We start from the raw sequence: 19212 nt of genomic DNA on the forward strand, positions 1-19212 counted from the left end.
GAGGTGGTTCTGGCACAGAGACATTCCTGTATTTAGGATACTGAAAATACTGCAGGTCCCCATCAGAGCTGTGCTTCTGTTTCCAGGCTGGCTCCTGAGTGGGCAGTATCATGGGGTAACAGTCACAGGCATGGTGGCCACGTGGCAGAGCTGAGCACTGTGCTCAGGTACCCGCTGTGTAAAACAGTCCTGGTCAGAAGCAGCAACGGATGAGGGAGCTGAACTCACCTGGTAGAACCGAGGCAAGGCCACGATGGAGTCCATCAGCTCCTGCCTGCTGAGGTTGATGAGCATCGTGCTCTGACCCGTGCTGAGGAAGTGCAGCTGGAGCGTTATGAGCTTCGTCAGCCGCCGGCAGCGCAGGGCCTGGCGCACACAGGAGTCCTGTAAACACACCAGAAAACAGGAGCTTGTTTTTCAAGGGAAGTAAAATCTTCCTGACAGCAAGCATGAGTTCAGCGTTACCCAGCACTCCATCTTCTAGACCACTGCAGGGTTATCACTGTGAGCCTTAAACAAAGCTTCACGCACCACCAGAACTACTTCCATCATAACCACACTAGGTTTTAAACTCATTATACTGTTCTACTCCTGCTAGTTAAGCTCATGGCCACTCCTAAAACTGGGGAACCCAACTGTAACCCTAAAGTGTAGAGCCTAAGGAAGGAACAGTCACCTGCTTGTGAACGCAGCAGGGCTACCGGGGGCAGGCCACAAGGGATTATTCCTCTGCTCCTCTTCTCCTGGGACAGGATTCCATATCCCTCCCTAGCACAGCTTGCTTTGTCCTCCCTGTTCAGCTCACTCCTTATGCGCTCCCAGTTCTGTACATCTCATTTTACCTTAGAATAACTTTCTGCTGCATCAATGAAGAGCGTCAGGGCTTTCATCAGCAGTTTCTTTAAATTTGCAACATCCCGAAGAGACTCCTCTGAAATGGGGAAAAAAAGAACCAATTATTTATAATGTGACAAAGTAAGTTACAAAAATACCTCCTGGTACCAAGTGTGCCCCCCGAGGGGTGCCTCAGAGCAACAAAAGTCTGACAAAAGATATTTTGTACTAAAAAAGCACAAAGAAACAGCACTGACTGCTTGGTTAATGGAGCAAAGCCAGTGCTGGAAGCCAAAGGATGTTATCAGGACCAGACCGGCCATCAAAACCGGTCACCCTGCATGTCCTCCTGCTGAAACAGACTTGGTTTCCACTCACCCCAGGGCTGAGATTCAATGAGTTTGAGCTGTATGCAAGCAGCAGCCTCGTGATTCTCCCCGATCTCTCGACACATGCTGAAGCACAGGGCTATCATGTTGTGCTTCTCACTGTCCCCGGGCCGGCAGCGCTTGATGTAATCCAGCAGAGCTGTCTTCAGTGTCCCACTCTGGTCAGATGAAGGGAAATCCCATCAAGATTTGAAGAGCCTTTGTTTTATTCCCATTTTAGTAAATATTTCTGATTTTAAAAACCTTTAACTGGAAGTAAATCCAAAGCAGGACATGAGATCTGAGTGACAACCCAAAGCTTGAAGTTTCAACGCTGCACTTGGTGCACTGGACTAATTTGAAATAGTTGAACTAAAACCAGAACAAACTCCAGAATTAGCTTCTTCCTGCAAAACTTGATGGAGATTTCCCATACTCTAGCAATTAAAATCCCCAGGTAACTGCACTCTGTTGTGTAAATACCAGTTCTGACGCAGCCACACAGTTCCTCGAGCTTCCCCCCTTTGTACCCCTCCACTTACTGGGTCTAACTTCTTCCTCATGAGCACTTCGAAGTAGTGTTTCTCATGCAGCAGCTCAAATATGTAGGTCATCTCATTGTACCTGCCAATTCCAGTGAGAAGACGAACCTGTGGAAACAGCAGTGAGAGCCTGGAGCCCAAAGCAAACAGAAACCCCACTCTGAGCAGTCAGGGCCATGGCAGGGAGGGGGCTGCATGTGGCAGTGCTGGGCTGGCCGATACAGATACAGGGCACAGTGAGGGGCATCAGGCAGGCAGATGCTCCCTCAGAGCCATGGAGTTTTAAGTTTTCAACCAACCAACTGCATCCTTTTTCCTGTGAGGTGAAAGGATGTAATCTGACCAAATTAAAATAGGCAGTGACCCTTCTAGCAATGACACCTTTACACTGGGCATGTCTCCAACTCCCGGAGTCCTTCCAAGGCAGGACATAAAGATGTGCAACAGCCCAGTAATGCAAATCCTCACATTTGACCAGCAGCTGAATTACTCTGACATTGCCGTCCTGATCTACTTCCCTGCTGCCACTTCACCGCTCCCCTGTCTCCTCCTCTGTTTTCCAGAGAAGTCTTTTAAGAGCTTTTGTGACCTGCACACATCAGACCAAACACCCACTTTTAGCTTCTAGGGCCAGGCAGGACAAGGCAGCTGTCCAGAGGAGAAGGACTGTGTCCATTCCGGCCCCCAGCTCCCCCTGCACTGCTCACCAGCAGTTACTGCTGATGTGCACATGGAACCCTCTGCACACATCTGGATAAACACACAGGGCATCAGGACCCGTACCATGACTCCGTACTCTTCATTAGGTGCCAGATACTCATCCGTGAGCAGCCGTGCTGCTTGGAGGACTCGAGTGATCCCCTCCATGTGGCAAGTCAAACTGAAGCAGTTGTGAGCCACGATCAGCAGTTCTGTAACTGAAGAATGGAAGAGCTCAGGTATTTATTAACTAATAAACTGAGGGGGTTAATTCCTGTGCCTCACTCCACTGAGGCTATTGCTGCTGAGGACACACAGCCCTTCCAGTTACAGACAGCAGAACTGGATTAGAAAGTTGAGCTGTTATGGTCTGTCCTGTGCAGTTTCAAGTAGTAACAGTTTCTATAACAGCGTGCATCCAGTCTGGCTTCTCAAGCTGTGGGAAAGTCTGGGTTTTTCTGGATCGTTTTCTGACACATTATTTTATTCCACACACAAAACTTCCAACCTCCTCCAGCAGAAGCAGGCTGACAAACGTGTAGGAATACACCAGCATGCCACTGCTACCAGGCAGCTCTGCATCTGTGCTCTGTGCTGTGATTTTAACCCAGGTAATGCCATGTTCAGTAATGCACTGCTTACATCAAGTATTAATTGCCATTTACTTACTGCACGACAGTTCCCCATGAGGTACGGAGGAAATCTTATCCAGTAACTTCATGCCAACCAATGTATGATCCTGGCAGAGCTTAGCAAGCTGTAGGAATGCCTGACTCTCAGCTGCTGGGTTCACAACCTGTTTCTGTCCTGTGTCCACAGAGAGAGAGTGAGTTATGTCCCAGGTGCTACTTGTTAGGGTGAGATTAGCTACGTTAATAGAAAAACAAACCAAACAAACCACTCTAACTTCACCCACACTGAACAAGTATGCAAACGTTTTATACAAAACCCTATGTAAGGTACACAAGGTTTACAAGCCTTGTACAAGAGCTGCCCAAACATTACTGACTATAATCAACACTCAAATATCTCGAGAGCGAGGACTGTTTTGCAGACACAGGAACACCACACTTACAAACCAAACCCGCTAACATACAAGACCAAGCTTCTTTACTACCTTTCCCTTCTGAAGATGCCAGTAGCTCCTGCATGATTTCCTCAGCCACCAGCTCTGCCACGGTGCTGGGCTGCAGAGCCTGCGTGGTGATGAACGCCTGCGCCTTCTTGCACCGCTCCGGCTGGCGGGATGACAGGATGGCACGAAGCAGCTTCTCAGGGTCCTGGGCTGACATCTCACTGTAGCAGCAGTTCAGCTCCTAAGAAACACACATGCACTTAGAAGATCCTACACAGCAAAGGGTCCAGTGCAGAACATCTATTGACTTGTTAGCAATGAGGTGATGCAGGAGAGGAGAGCTGGAGAACAGACAGAACCCAGGTTCAAAACCTGCAAACATCATCTGTCCTTAGGTCAGGTAATGTTCACCTGGGTAACTTAAGTATTAGTGCTCTCCAGATCAGGGTGACATGTAACTATGCTGCATTTGAAGTTTAATACTCACAGAGCGGTTGCCATGAACAGAGGTATTTTCCTAGCCCAGTATAAACCTTAACACTTGAAATACATAGAAGAAAGACAGGAGCATGTCCTCCCAAAGGAAGGATTGTGTTTTACTGAGTAGGTTTCACTCCTGAGGTTCTTTCTCCTCTTCTCTACATACCACAAGCTCACAGCGAAAAAGACATCCTCGTTTTCACACTGGCTACGTCTGGCAGAGGTGAGGCTCTGTAAATACTCTCCTGTGACATACGACAGCTTTACAAGTGTACAGATTCGTTGAAAAATGTACCTCCTAAACACAATGATCAGCTCTTAATTCAACAGTAGGGACACATGCAGCTTCAGGCTAGAAGTATATGAGTGGTATAAAAGGCAACAAGCCAATCATACAACTACGTAGCAGCACAAACCGAAAGCCCTCCCTCTGAATATCTGAGGTATGCAAAATTCTGTAGGAAAATCAAGGAAGCTCTGTGATAAAGGCAATTCTGAAGTCTTCAGCACACAAACTGATGCTTTTTATTCAGGAAAAGCTAATGCTATGTTTCAAAAATATGAGCAAATACCATGGAAAAGGGTTCTGTACCCTGAAAGAAGTGTTCAGCAGCACCTCTGAAGCAGAAGCAGAGTTGGGCTGAAGGCAGTTCTGAATGTCAAGGAGCACAGAGGCAGCAAACAACAGTCTGCTGCCCCTCCTGACACTGTCTGGGTCAAACCACTTGGAAGTTATTACCCACTCCTCTGAGCAGCCTCTGAGTAAGGAGCTGTCACTGTGGAGCCTGCAGAGCACTTCTGTGCTAAACTTCTAAGGCAGCTGCTATCTCTGTGTCTCCTCCTGGGTTGGGGTTCATTATGAAGGCAACCCACAACAAAGGCCTGAAGCAAAGTGTGAGATGAACAACATCTGCTTGAAAGATTATGAAAAAGGCACATCAAAGAGAGCCAGGCTGCAAGCTGGCCCAGAGGAGTCAGAGCAGGGGCCTGGGGAGCCTGGGAGGCGAGTTCATCCCAGCACTTCACACCTAGGAAGCATCTGGCCATTTTTCCACACAAAGGTTTGGCCATTTCCCCCTCTGAAGCTTGCTGCAGGCACCCACTGAGTACTTTCACCACTCATTATTCTTTCCTCCAGAAACTTCCACAGCACAGCTTGATACAAACCACATGTTTCCTCAGTAATCTTACTAGACACATACCTTAGAAAGCTCATATAAACAGAGAACCTGTCTGCAGTAATTCCTGCCATGGACACATTCTTCTATAAGAGCCTTCAGGCTGATAACAACTTGATCATCTGGAGGTGGAGCCACAATGTGAGTCCAGTCTTCTAAGCCTGATGCTGGAAACAAAACCACTGTCAATTCCTTTCTCACAAAGACTGGTAACACCAACAAGCTTTATCCTTGGAGCTAGGCTCCAGATATCTGCAGCAAATACATAACACTTCCTCGGTCTTTGAAAACTGAACTCAATAATACCTCGGATGTACAATTTCTAGGCATATGAGAACATAAGGGTTCAGCAGCTTAGGCTTCATTTATTCCCTTCTGTTTCTATTAAACTTTACAGATGTTAGTATCAGAAAGTAACGTTCCAGCTGAAAGCTTTCTCATTCAGACTTCACAAATATGCACAGAGTACTTTATATATCAACATTATCAGCCTTAGCCTTGCTATTAATACAAAACACTAAACCCTTTACAATGTACAGAGTATTCAGAGAATCATTACTTAAAGCATTTCCTTGTTTCAGCTCCAGAAACACGCTCAAGATTTACTAGCGTCTGTCTTCCAAAAGCAGGAACATTGATGAAGCTCAGTGCTACTTTATCAGAACAGAAATGTGAAGTATAAAAAAATGAATGGTTATGAGACTATAGAAACTGTTTATAGAAGCACCCTGCCTGCAGCACATACAAGCAATGTACGTTACAAGGCTTCAAATTCCTTTCACCAGAAGGTTTATGAACCAAGGAGATAACCCACTGCCACAGAGACCTTCTTTCCTGCAGAAATGCTGAGGGAAATTAACACTGTCACAGAAGAGGAGAATCCAGTGGAACCCAACAATGGTATTACTTGTGATGTGGCTGAAGTTACTCACCACTCAGAACTCTGCTGTGCTCAGATGTGCTGCTTTCAGATGACTTCTCTCTTGCTATAAGGAGAGTCTGAATATCTGGGTGCAGGTTCTCTAGATCAGCCTCCCCTGAGGCCAGGGCTCTGCAGTGCAGAACCAGTGAAACATCTCTGCTGTAGAAGTGGAAATACTGGCAAACACGGCTGGCTTCATGCACGCTGCCTTCATCGAGGAGGCACCCGATCAGAACCTTGAGTGACTGCTCCTCATCACAAGTCAAGGTCTGCTGAGACTCTCTGAATGCAAGCCCCTCTAGTTTTAAGTACTCTGGTCTGTTGAGAGCAGGTAGCTTTGAGAAAGAAAATTCCTTTGCTAAGTCATCAAAGGTAAGATCTGGGCTCACAGCAACATGGGAGGAGAATCTTGATGTGCCTGACCCCTCAGCAGTGGGTGACGGTTGTGCGATGCGACAAATCCAGATCTGCTTCTCTATTGCCTCCAACTCATGCAATGACACCGAGTCACTCTTGGCAAGCCAGTGGCCAGCCAGGGTAAGCAACAAATGCCTCTCCATGATGCTGGTTATCTTCTCATGAGCTAAAGACTCAAATACCGTGTTTGCCTGATCGAAAAAGAAACGAGATGCAGCTTTGCTGGAGACCGAGTTTTTCATGAAGCTGTCATTACATTTCTTCCAGAATTCAGTTCTTGTCTGGGTTTGGTGCCACAGTCCAAGCTCTCTTAAACGATGCAGATCTCTTAGAACCTGCAAAATTCACAGAGAGTTTAAATACCCGTCTTTCCAAGAAAGAAAATTCACACTGGATGGCCAACATAGTGAGAAACTGAACTGAGATTCAGTGTCTCAATATGCAACAAATCCACCTATTTACTCACCAAATAAAACTGACTGCATAGCAAGGGAAAAGAGTAAGAGAATAAGGAAAGCTACGCTGTCCCTTTCAGCTCAGCACCCACAGCCAACTTGTCTGCTGTACTTGCACTTAAAATAAAAAGTAATTTCAAGAAAAAAATGGTTTTCAAAAAGGCTGAGAACTAACATTCTCAACACTGCCAGTACTGGGAGGAGTAAGAGGTGAGTATCGCTATTTAACTCTGCTGTACCTCTTGTGTAACTACGCTGTCCACGGGCAATTCAGCCAGTGCTGCTACCTCCCGAGCCAGTGAGAACATCCCTTTCTCTTGCAGCTGCTCCAGAATCGATCTGCACTCACTCTGGAATGTCTCCAGATCAGAACTGGTTAGGATGGAGCGATTAATTGCTATGGAGGAATCCTTCAGGATCTCACTGAGTGCACAGAGTTTCTTCACGTAGGGGCCTGTTGTAAGAGAGTAGAAACATCTAAAGGCTTTTAAACCTGAGGAAATAACTGCTGCTTATTTCAGCGTGCAACCCTGCCAGAGGAGCACAGATCTTACACTCTAAAGCTTTCACGGGACTGAAAGTCAGCTCTAAATCCATAAGTAAAATACTTCTGCAGATAATCCGTGCACTCCTCCACAACACTTACACATAATCACTCTCCCAGACTTACACACAGTTACACTTTCACGACTGCAACTCACTGTAAGGACCAAGTCTGGTTGTGTGAATCCTTACACAGTGTGAATACACTTAAAGTAAATATTTTCACTCACTCCAGAAACACTCTAGGTGGTCTTTAGATTAAAGAGGTACACCAGCTAACAGAGGAAGCCGTATTTACCATCAAGCAGAAGACCATCTGCTGCAGCAAGCAGCTGTAAGAGCTTTCCCAATTCATATTCCGTTCTACATTGCTGCATCATCAATTCAAGAAGAAACAAGGTTTGTGATTCCAACCACTGCACAGGGAATTCTGAGGCTGCTGGCTCATCTTCGGTTTTAAGCTGTGTAGATAAAATCTTTTAAGTGTTGGGTTTTTCTTTTTTTTGCAACCATACTCTGCATTTTGGTGGGAATTGTGCTGGAAATGGAAGGTACTGGATCTGCTTCCTCCTTTAAGAAGAAATGAACTGCCATTGCTAAAGGGACAGCAATCTATTACAGATGCAAGTTTGACTTTGATCCGAAAGTAGTAAATTTTATGAAAGGGTGACCACAAATTACTCCTGATAATCATGGAAGAGATAAAAGATGCAAGAGGGATCAGAAATGGATAGATAAAATAAATTGCTAGATCAATAGCTCCTGTCATACTTCTGTATACTTGATAAGCATATATGCTGTGTGAGCAGCACACAGGTAAACCGGTGTAGCTCTAGCTTGAATTGCAGGAAGGAAAACCAGTAATGACATGAAATGTTCATTACCAGGATATTCAGGGAACTAGAAAACTGTGATGGAAAGGGAAGAACTGAAATCATTTCTGAAACATCTTGGTCACTATTTTCATATACAACATTAGATCCCATTCTAGTAAGGGAAGAGTCAAGCAATGGCATTTAGAGAAAATGAGTACTTACTTTTGTGAAACTTTCCTGAAACTTGTCCAGTTTGGTTTTAGCTTCACTGTATTTTTTACAGTTCATACACAGTTCATACATCTCCAGGATATGCAGTAAAGGGGAATCCTTCCAGACACAAAACCAGGTTAGAATTCTTTCCTAAAAGTACCTCAATAAATGTAGCCTTTATCTTCCTCAGTAGCAGAGCAATAAACTTCCAATTTATTAAAACTGCATGCAAGGCTGATACTTGATTTGAAAATGTGTAATAACTGGAAGAACTTCCATTCAAGATTTTCCTACTTGATTGGGATTTTCAGTGGACTGCATCCAGGTTATCCAGGCCACAAACAGCAAGACAGAGGGAGAATCTGTGGGCTACCTCTTCAACACCATATCAGATACACTTAAAAAGACATTACCATACCTTTAAAAAGAGCTGGAAGCCATTCAGAAGTGTTCTACTTTTTTGCTTTCTTAAGAACACTTTCCAGATAACTGCCAGGTCATGAAGATCCCATTCATGGTTTTCTGCTGAGCTCTGAATATGGTTTGTTGCTTCAGCTCTGGTAGCATCATCCACAGCAGTAATTACCCAAACACAGAGACAATGAAGAATGTTTGCATCCTGTCAGAAGACAGAACGATGGTTTATAGAATAACCTCATTATGTACTACTTGGTGAAATGTGTCATAATAGTCACAATTGTTACAAACACTGAGAAAACCCCTCAATGAATCACAGAATCATATCTACCATTGCACATGATTATGCACAACCATCACTTTTTCATTACTTATTCTTCTAAGAGATGAATAACTTCATCAATACTCACTTGGAAACATGCTGCTAAGACACTCAGAATGGGAGCCTGCTCTCTCAATCCTGCAGTCAAAAGGTAACGTGAAGGGTTTGAGTTCCCCTGACACTGAAAAAGGATTTGGAAGAGGCTATCTGCATATCTGCCCTTAAGCACACTGGCAGCACTGCTTCCAGCACTCCCTGCAGCAGGACACACACCGGGTAGCTTCTCCAAAGCCAACATCAAGTGATCTTGTAAAGTGGGAGTGAAATCTTGAAGGACAGAAATGACCTAGGAAAAAAGAACCAAAAGCATCTATACAGAGTGAGATCCAAAGAGAAAGAGTGGGCAGAACGACCAAAGCATTAAATACATAGAAAATACAAACCATTCTTCAATTCTGACTTTTAGAACGATTTTGGAGACCTAGAGAAGTGTTCTGTCTAATAAAATACTGAAGTTCATCCTCCTACATGAAGCTAAAATGCCTCATAGAACACTCATTTCTGTCATATCTCTCATACTACCAACACACCATGAAAAGTGTCTGGTTAGTTGCTGTTGTGTAATCACATATTTTTCAAGACCACACTGAAAAGATCCAGGTTAAATTCCTAGGCCTGCTCGTTATCATCTTACCTGGAACTCTCCATTAGCCTCCTCACATTACCCTTCCCAAATTGCTTTTCATTTTTACATGCTAGTAATATTTTATTAATTTTTAAATTACATTCTAAACCAAAAATGGAAGATTTGGTTCCTCTCTGTGTTATCTCCACAACCTAATATTCCCTTGTTAAAAGAATCTATTTTTTTCCCTCTTTTTCTCAACATCACACACAAAGAACACTCTTGACAAACTCTGTCTTCCCTTAAAATCAGACAAAGGTAGCTTACCTCATCTGGCTGGTAGCTGTACAGCTGGCTTTGGATGATGAACTGCAGCCAGTCATTGCATTTGGCACATTCCTTCAGGTAAGACGTACTCAGTCTGATATTATGGAGTTTACAGAACTGCATTACCAAAGACCACTGCCTTCTAGAGTCACTGCATGTTCTGTATGGGATTTAAAGAGCTTCAGCTGTAATAAACTCGTATTTATACCAGACGTTAACAATGTACAATCTCATCACGTGGCCTGAGATCCACTGCCTGCAAATGGCCACACCAGCACTTCCATGGACTTCACCACAGATTAAGTCACATTCCATTGTGGGAGCTCCAGTCCTGCACCCTGTGGACATTCCCACCCACCACAGCAGATACATTGCCCTACCTGGACAGTGCTTGTTTTGAAACTAAGTCAATGATGTTCCCTTCTCAATGTGCTGCAAGAACTCTGTGGAGCAGCTTGTCCAACATGCTGACTGCACCTCCTTATTCTTGCCACATACCTCTACTACCTCTAGTATTTGAAATACCAGGACAAGACTCTAAATTCAAACACTGTTGTTCAGTTTACTGCAATAAAGCCCATGTGGATATTTTTTGTATTATCTGAACACACAAATGGTAAAATTCAGTGCTCAATTCCATTTGCCAACATAATCCTTTAAATCATGATTTACTCACTTCATTATTCCTTGCTGCTCAACTGCATCCCAAAAGGCTTCTTCTAAGGAGGTAAGAATTTCTGCTGCAGTTGCTTTGTCACCATCAGCCAATTTTCTTAACTTTTCAACTGTTTAAAAGAACATATTATTATTTCTGGGATGTTATTTGGGATTAGAGTAAGGGTAATATTTTCAAAAGTACCAAATAGTTTCCTAGTTAGGACAAAAAGACACCTGTGGACCTATGGTTAGAAATTCAAGTTTCTAAAGGTATTCCTAGGATAAATCCTTAGTAATAATTATTATTATAAATTTAATAATTTCATTAAAGCTTTGAACATCTGATTTTACTGCAGCTCTAAGATAGTTTTCAAGTATGAGAGAGAAAAAAGATTTGGAAACGGCCCCTTGTTTAATCCTCTAGTTATATTATTACATTAGGCTGAACCTTACTAAGTATTAAACTAAGCCTTCACCAGCTGTTGCATAGTGTCTGTTAGATACTCCTGCAGGTCTGGCTGCATGTCACATTACAGTCCTGCACTGTTTAACGTGCACTCAAAGTCAGTATGAAGCAGGAATAAAAGAGCAAAATTCTCAGCCCTTCAATGGACAGGATGCTTTTACTGCATTCCTGAGAAGCAACTTTCAACCCATCCCTGCTTCCCTTCCCAACGTATACAGAGTACCCTATCTGAAAGCAAACAGAAGACACCCTTACCCAAAGATTCTCTTATTTGACTGTGCTGAGAATCTTTATGTCTTGTTCTGTAACTGAAAATCATGTTTGCAACTTTAACATCAACCCTGAGTTTGAGGCTGTCGAGACCGAGTAATTCCAGGAAACAGGCACAGGCTGCTCCTACTGAAGGTGCACTGAAGAGAGAAAGAGCTAAACCATAGGCTTCATTCCCTGCCTGCTGAATCCTGGAACAGAAAGAGCAACAGTTAGCACGGTGATTTGCAACCAATTTCCAAACATGAATGTTCCTCCCATAAACAAGTACTTACAAGATTTACTAAATGTACAGCCTTTAGTAGCATGAAAGAAACTTACAACCCGTAAGTTTCATATCTATATTAATAAAAAGTTTCCTATTTATATTTTAGAATCTTTGCTGTTTACATAAGTGAAACTGATTTGTATAGAAATGAGGAAAAGAAACAAATAGTGACTAATACACAGCTGCATTCTAGGCATTCTAGAAACAAAGCAATTTGTTATGATGTAATTCCTACTAATTTTGAATATACTTCATAGTAAATTTAATATATTCAAGCAAGATGTGTAATTTGAAAGTATCCTTTTGACCACATGGTTTTGAAGCTTCAGCCAGAACATTTAATTCCTTCAATCTCCAGTAGATTTATCTTCTTAATCTCCAGTAAATTTGTCTTATTAATTTAACTATATGAAAAGTCAAAGGGACATCTTGTTTCTAAAGTGATCTAGAGGCTCAGGTCCTTGGAAGAGAAGCCTACCTGTGTTTGATATGACTGGAACAGTTTTCATCCCTTGCTTTCACTGTGCAGATTTATTTAGGCAATTCAACACAAAGCTCACCCTCACTCAGGTGATATTTGATTTTTATCCTACTTGATGCTAGACTGAATAGTCTCCTACGAGACCCAAAATTTCAAGTGATGCCATGCACACCACCTGATGGCTGTTGGCAAGGATTAATGTTACTCCATGTGCTAGATTATAACTTCAAAAGAACTGTCTGACTGTCATTGTTGAGAAGACTTACAACTGTTTGGGGGATTTGCTCTTTACTAACTGCTGGACCAAAAATGTCCCAAAAGCAAATGATGGACGTCCATGGTGCAAATAGTACAAAAAGTCCAGTCGTTCCATTATAGCATATTTGTTCACCAGTTCAGGGGATGAAAAGTGAGGAAAGTCACTTGATGCATCTAGAAAGAATCATTATTATTATGAGCTGATAAACAGTTGGATTACATACAGAAAATGACTTGCAGCTGCAAAACATGAGCTGACAATCAGGCACCCCTCCTCTTGCCCTAATTCAAATCTCAGCGTACCCAAACCCACTGAAATTCCGATTCTCATTGTAAAATCAGAACTCTGGATCACTTATAAACCCTCAACTTGCTTTTAAAAGAAAATATTGCTTTTCTGTCTCATAATATCTTTAGACAGAACTCTGTGAAGAGCTTAATGGAGAAAGGGAACTTATTGAGGACTTAATTTCAAAACAAATTTTAGTAAATGACCCTATTTTTTTTGGTAAAAGAACTGGCATTTTGAGTAAGCTTTATCTGCCAAGTCACTTCACTGGAAGGTGTTTTATCCCAGGTGCTCAGGCTAGGAAAGCATAGAAAACTTGAAAAGTAACATACCTGACACAGCAAGAGTATTTGCTGACTGCCAGCCAAACAGTTTAGTGGGATCAAAGGGCACTAATGACTGAAAGATTAGAAAGAAAATATATTGAGACAGCTTAAGATTTTCACATCAGACTATGGAACATTTTAGGGAGCTACAGTAGCAGAGAATCAGGAATGGCCTGTGCTGCTATCCAGCAGTGATCTGCCTTGTGCAGCTCTCTCTCAAAGGCGCATATTTATCTACTCTGCATGATCTGAATACAAACAAGTGCAAGGAAAGATGTGAACTTTGATCTAGGGCAAAAGGGGAAGAACATGCTTAAGTGTTTTCTAAACTGTGATCTTAGCAAGGCCAGCACTTCCCTAATAATGAATAATACATATTATTTCTTCCAGCATTCAGGTTTTCTCATACCACAGATCTGAAGTGAAAGGCATTTGCCCAGGAATGTGTTAGGACATTCCAGGAGACACTATCCTTTAATCCTAAATTTCAAAAAACATTTTAACTTCTGTAATACTGAACAACCTACCCGCTAAGTACAGCAAGAGTATCACTGCTCTCACATGCCAGATTGCTGCAGTTAAACACTGTCTGTACCTGTCTGGGGAACAGGGGGAAGCGACTCACACTACTTAGATACCATTTAAAAACCTGTTCAGAATGAAGCTATAAACTTTATCTCCAAATGAAGGATTCCAAAGAAACAAAATGTGGTCCCCACCCTCCAGGCATTAGCTGAAAATAAGCTTCTCTTAGTTTACTTTTGTTCTGCCAAAAAGCACTACTGAGAAGCACTCTGTGTACCTGAACAAGATGGTAGAGAGAGATGTCAGGTGGCAGAATTCCATGAGGAGTACACGGTGGAAAGAGAGCAGCTTTGAGCTTGGGGTAAGGAGTCAATGCCATTTTTAGGAGCTGTGGATCAACCTTCTTTAGAGGATTTTCCGTATCTTCATTCTGAAGAACCTGCATTGCAAGGAAGCAAAATGATTCTGTTAGGAAGGAGTAACTGCATTAGGATCGTAATAAAACAATCTCTGAATGCACCAAACTACCTCATGGGAACCTGGCATGTGGTGGCAACACAGAAAGTCCCATTTGCTGCACACAGTACCTGATCAATACCTCCGGGTGCATACATTGTAGTAGCAAGTGCTAACAGTGTACGTCCTTCCAGCAGCATGCTACTCACACTGGCTTGGTTACTAGGAATCAGGATCTGAGCATTTGCTAGACTAGCCTGAAAAATCATCTTTGGATCTGAAAGAAAAGAAGAAAGATTTAATTTCATGCAAAACGAGTACTACATCATTAAATCATGCATTACAACTGTTCTGTGACCCGGAAAAATGCTAGGGTTTTGTTGTTAACAGTTATTTTTCTCAATTTACTTATAGACACAGAAAAGCTGTCCCAAATTTTACTAAGCTTTTCCCAGTTTCAAACCACAGCTTAACCTACACAGGTGGATTTGGATTGAGTCCCACAGTTCAGTGTTGTATTGGTTCAATTCTTTATCCTACACTGCTCACACTTCCTGAAAAAGCTTCACTTGGGCTTATTTTTATCATTTGTCAATGTGTGGCTCTACAAAAGCTGAGATGTTCCACAAAAAAGTAAAAGGGCACAAATTTTATTGATTTTCAATGGCAACAACAAAACCCCCCAAAAGCAAACACATAATCCAAGAGGCAGTGAACTAAAAATGCACCACAAGAATTAGAAGAATCTTTACTTTTAACATGTATGGATTTTCTTATGAATTCTCCTGTTCAACCTGCTGGGAATGTAACCAAATTGGAGGTAATGATGATCATACACAAAAAATTTCTCACATATCTACAGCCTCCAAATCTTTATGTCCAGTTTAAGCAGGAATTGTAATCCTCAATTTAGAGATGAGGAATTAATGCACATACAGATGATTTGCCATGGACATGAAAAGGTCTGCAGTAGAGCAGATAATTAAACCCAACTGTGCCCCAGACTCAGCAGCATAAGCATGGGACCAGGTCCTGCATGGCTGGACTCCTACCTTGTGGGTTACTGGCAACCCCTCGACACTGCACCAGGAATTCGAACCAGGGATGTGCTTCATGCAATTCCTTGTTATCCAATATTGGGCAATTTGAAGAAGTTAAACTGGAAACGAGTGAAATTACAGGATTTGTAACCATCCTCTGTCCCAGTATAACACTGCATTAAAAAGTAAGAGCATCTAACTTGCTCCTACAGTGGCTTATTCCATCCACTTGGATGAAAGAGCCAAATCACACCACCCTTCTCCACAAGCTGTGCAGCTTAAGCCCATGTGGCACCACTGACGTCTCCCTTCTCTGTTCCTGTGCTTGTTTGCCTCTGTAAATCAAACTAATAATTTCCAGACCTGCCAACCCCAAACACTTTCTAAAGAAGGGACCTGACTCACAAATACCACTCTGCACAGTCTTTTATGCAAACTAAAATTGATTATACAAACAAACAAATCCCCCCCAAAAATTATTGGCTTTTTTTGTGGTCCATTTCTATTTTCTTAATAATTACACTGTTACAGTGGAGTTACAGCTACGAAATTTTAACTGCAAGGTACTCATTAAGAGGAATGCATTCATATAGTTGCAATACCAAATATTGCTTTATCCTTCCAACCCCAGCTAATCCTTATTTAGATGCAAACCAGCAATTTCTTTATTTGTGAATGTATCAAGATTGAACTCGTACTTGTGCTCAAGTGAGAGTTTCTGAAGAACCAGCTGTCCTGGTGCCTTTAAGATTCTATTGCTTATAACATTATACTAATGACAACTGTAATTGTTTCCTTTGATGAGTGATGCACAAATTCATATTGATGAGATGACCTAAATAAAGCTTCAGAATACAGCACGAACCCTCACACAGTATTTCACTGCATGACCCTGCTGTGACCCAAGCAGCCTTTCTTGCCAAACACAAGGGCTGAGGAAACTCTCACTGCCAACTATTAGAAGTGTTTCATTATTTAAATATTCACAAGATTTGAGGGGTGAAAAGCCTTCATACCTGTAATAGTCTAAGTAAGTGTATAACAGATACTGCAAATTATGTTCTAAACAGTGAAGGACGAAACGAGCGTGGAAGTCCAAACCACCTGCAGCACTGTACTTTGGAACAGGGTGAGGAGTTTGCAGAACTCCCCCGAGGTAGGACAGTCTCTGGAGCAGAAGTTCAAAATCTTCCAACTCAGAAGAGACAAAAACTCCATTTCTATCAGGAAAGAGAGAAAGCACAGGCACTGATGAGACAGTTACCTCTTCAGCAAGCTCTGAGGGGTGTTTTCAGTTCAAAATAACAAAGCAGACCTTTCCTTCTTGGGGAAGTACCTTCACTACTGAGGTAAACACAACATGCCAGAATACCTCTGACAGTATCAAACAATACCACAGTTACTACAGTTCACCGCAGAGAATGAGGCATAAAGAGTGACATGCTCTGTGCATTAAAATGGGCATCAGAAATGTAATCACTGTGAAAGATCAAAGGGCTGATGGAGGATTTTTATTGCTCTCATGTTTCTCACTGTTTTCAGATAACAAAGTGCAAGTACAAGACTAAAATTCAATTTATTAATGGATTTGTGCTGCTTAAAAAAAAGGCACTAAATACAATATAAAAATCAATACATATCAAAGATGTTACTAACATGTACTGCTGTAAATATCTGATTTTGGCTTCAGCTATGACTGGAAGCTGTACAATGCATCAAGGGCACATACCTTGCCAGCTTGTTTAATATGTCATTCCTCATGTAGCTACTACATAACATGTTCCTGTCAATGATGTCTGGAGTAAGTGGGGGCCAGTTAGCTTCTCCACACAAGGCCTGGCTGCGCTCAGATTCTTCAATCCAGGAACAAATATTAAGCCAATCATGCTGGGCTGTCAAGTGCATCCAAAGGACCTCGGGATTACATGTCTTGAGCTCTGTGTTTTGGAAAGGCAAAGTGATGAAATCAGCACAGACACCACCAAGGGAAATAGTGACACTTATACATGCACATATTTTTAATGAATGGTTGCAAATATCACGGTGAGATTAAGTATGCTGTTACAGCTTGCTAGAGCTTTAGGTTGGAAAAGCTGAATGTAATACCACAGTGTAATAAGCTCTACAAAATGTAGCAGAAGATGACATTTAAAAGTCCCTTTCAGCTAGTTCCAAGTTTTTCCCTACAGGAAAAACACAGATCCCTGCCAGAAGACAACAGAATAAAACCACTTGTTTCACCCATTTTCAATGACAAAAATTGAATGAGCTACTGTGGTAGCACAAACTTTATTTGTATCAGTGCCACTCCTACACAATACTAAGTCAAAGACACGTTTTTAGTTCCAAATTCTTCTGAATCCTCAGTAACACAACACTTGCCTTGGCGTGGTTTTCTGGGGAGAAGAATCATTTCCTGAATGAGCTCATCCCACCACTGGGCCCAGTTAAACATCACTCTGACTCTCCTATTGGGTACCCGACGTCTATCGCAACTCAAGGAGTCCAGAACAGCTGAATGTCCAGAAATGTCTTGTTCCTTTCTCCAGTTCTTGAAACTGCAATGAAGAATTGCAGTAGAACCTTCTTTAGTACTCTTTTAAAAACAGTCTAACACATAGATGATGATCCTGCCTCTTTACTCTGCTCCTGTGAGACCTCACCTGGAGCATTGTGTACAGTTCTGGTGTCCTCCACATAAAAAGAACATGGAACTGTTGGAACAAGTCCAGAGAAGGGCCACGAGGATGATCAGGGGCTGGAGCACCTCCCGCATGAAGACAGGCTGAGAAAGTTGGGGCTGTTCAGCCTGGAGAAGAGAAGGCTGCGTGGAGACCTCAGAGCAGCCTTCGAGTATCTGAAGGGGGCCTATAGGGATGCTGGGGAGGGATTCTTCATTAGGGACTGGAGTGATAGGACTTAAACAGGGGAAGTTTAGATTGGATCTAGAGAGGAAATTCTTTCCTGTTAGGGTGGTGAGGCACTGGGATGGGTTGCTCAGGGAAGCTGTGAATGCTCCATCCCTGGCAGTGTTCAAGACCAGGTTGGATGAGGCCTTGGGTGATATGGTAGGGGGGGTTGGAACTGGATGATCTTAAGGTCCTTTCCAACCCTAACTATTCTATGATTCTATGCAAGGGTCAACAAATTTTGCCAGTCCATTTTGAAGAGGGTTGTTCTTCCCCCTGAAGAGGGACTTACTTCAGCTACAAGTCTGAGAATTCATGCGAGAGCAATGAGCAGAGAATTACCTCATTTTTCCCAAACTGGCATAGCAACTGATAAATACCATGACATTTTACAATTAACTGTAAAATGATTTTTCAAGGAGATTGCTTTATTACAGCAATCAAAACTAGAGCAAACATTCCATTTGAAACATGTTTCATTTGATTAATAATGCTAATTATATCATTTGTTATAAAAATACTTCATTTATGGAGGTGATGACATGAACAGAAGACTGCTGTTACACTGATAACAGTACATCATGGCTTAGTCTGGAAAGAACATGACAGCAACTGATTGTTACATTAATGAAACAAGTAATCAGTTCCCACACTGACCCTTGGTTCTGCAAATGAAGACCAGCATGAAAACAATTAAATTACAGAAGACTGTGTTTGTTAGTGCAATAAATCATAAGGAATGAAGAAACCAGCATATTATAAACCCTATTAACATTATCAATTAATAATGAGAACCAATAAGCCCGCATTACCTGGCAAGAGATTGAATCTCTCTATTTTCTTGGGAGGATTCCGAGTAAAAGCTTTCAACCTGATGCACAAAGTCTATCATTTTCTTCTCTTTCTCAGAAAAATAATTTTCTTCTCGTAAAATTCTCACCTTTAATTCAAATGAAAGTATAACCTCCAATTACAATTTTTATTTACTTATAAGATATTAAAGTTGTAAATGATCCTGCAAGTGTAAGCAGTTAA

General features: G+C 42.1%; 1 protein-coding gene across 1 annotated transcript in view; it reads right to left on the reverse strand.

Annotated features, from left to right (window-relative positions):
* The window catches only part of SPG11 (SPG11 vesicle trafficking associated, spatacsin), a 28864-nt gene that overhangs the window by 939 nt on the left and 8713 nt on the right, over nucleotides 1–19212 (reverse strand). Inside the window, exons 13-38 of the mRNA XM_061446496.1 lie at nucleotides 18990–19117; nucleotides 17651–17826; nucleotides 16998–17205; nucleotides 16285–16488; nucleotides 15281–15387; nucleotides 14360–14505; nucleotides 14050–14211; nucleotides 13254–13320; nucleotides 12641–12806; nucleotides 11611–11816; nucleotides 10909–11017; nucleotides 10233–10392; nucleotides 9369–9626; nucleotides 8960–9160; nucleotides 8551–8658; nucleotides 7812–7974; nucleotides 7210–7424; nucleotides 6109–6850; nucleotides 5201–5343; nucleotides 3561–3759; nucleotides 3113–3250; nucleotides 2528–2661; nucleotides 1745–1852; nucleotides 1213–1381; nucleotides 843–931; nucleotides 229–384 (exon numbers count right to left, since the gene is read on the reverse strand). Coding sequence (XP_061302480.1) covers nucleotides 229–384; nucleotides 843–931; nucleotides 1213–1381; nucleotides 1745–1852; nucleotides 2528–2661; nucleotides 3113–3250; nucleotides 3561–3759; nucleotides 5201–5343; nucleotides 6109–6850; nucleotides 7210–7424; nucleotides 7812–7974; nucleotides 8551–8658; nucleotides 8960–9160; nucleotides 9369–9626; nucleotides 10233–10392; nucleotides 10909–11017; nucleotides 11611–11816; nucleotides 12641–12806; nucleotides 13254–13320; nucleotides 14050–14211; nucleotides 14360–14505; nucleotides 15281–15387; nucleotides 16285–16488; nucleotides 16998–17205; nucleotides 17651–17826; nucleotides 18990–19117 — 4662 coding nt within the window. The remainder of the gene's footprint in view (nucleotides 1–228; nucleotides 385–842; nucleotides 932–1212; nucleotides 1382–1744; nucleotides 1853–2527; nucleotides 2662–3112; nucleotides 3251–3560; nucleotides 3760–5200; nucleotides 5344–6108; nucleotides 6851–7209; nucleotides 7425–7811; nucleotides 7975–8550; nucleotides 8659–8959; nucleotides 9161–9368; nucleotides 9627–10232; nucleotides 10393–10908; nucleotides 11018–11610; nucleotides 11817–12640; nucleotides 12807–13253; nucleotides 13321–14049; nucleotides 14212–14359; nucleotides 14506–15280; nucleotides 15388–16284; nucleotides 16489–16997; nucleotides 17206–17650; nucleotides 17827–18989; nucleotides 19118–19212) is intronic.

This window comes from Pezoporus flaviventris, unplaced genomic scaffold (genome assembly GCF_033815535.1).
Source record: "Pezoporus flaviventris isolate CSIRO_AGI_PZ_B2104156 unplaced genomic scaffold, CSIRO_AGI_Pfla_v1 ptg000006l, whole genome shotgun sequence".
Classification (NCBI taxonomy): Eukaryota; Metazoa; Chordata; class Aves; order Psittaciformes; family Psittacidae; genus Pezoporus; species Pezoporus flaviventris.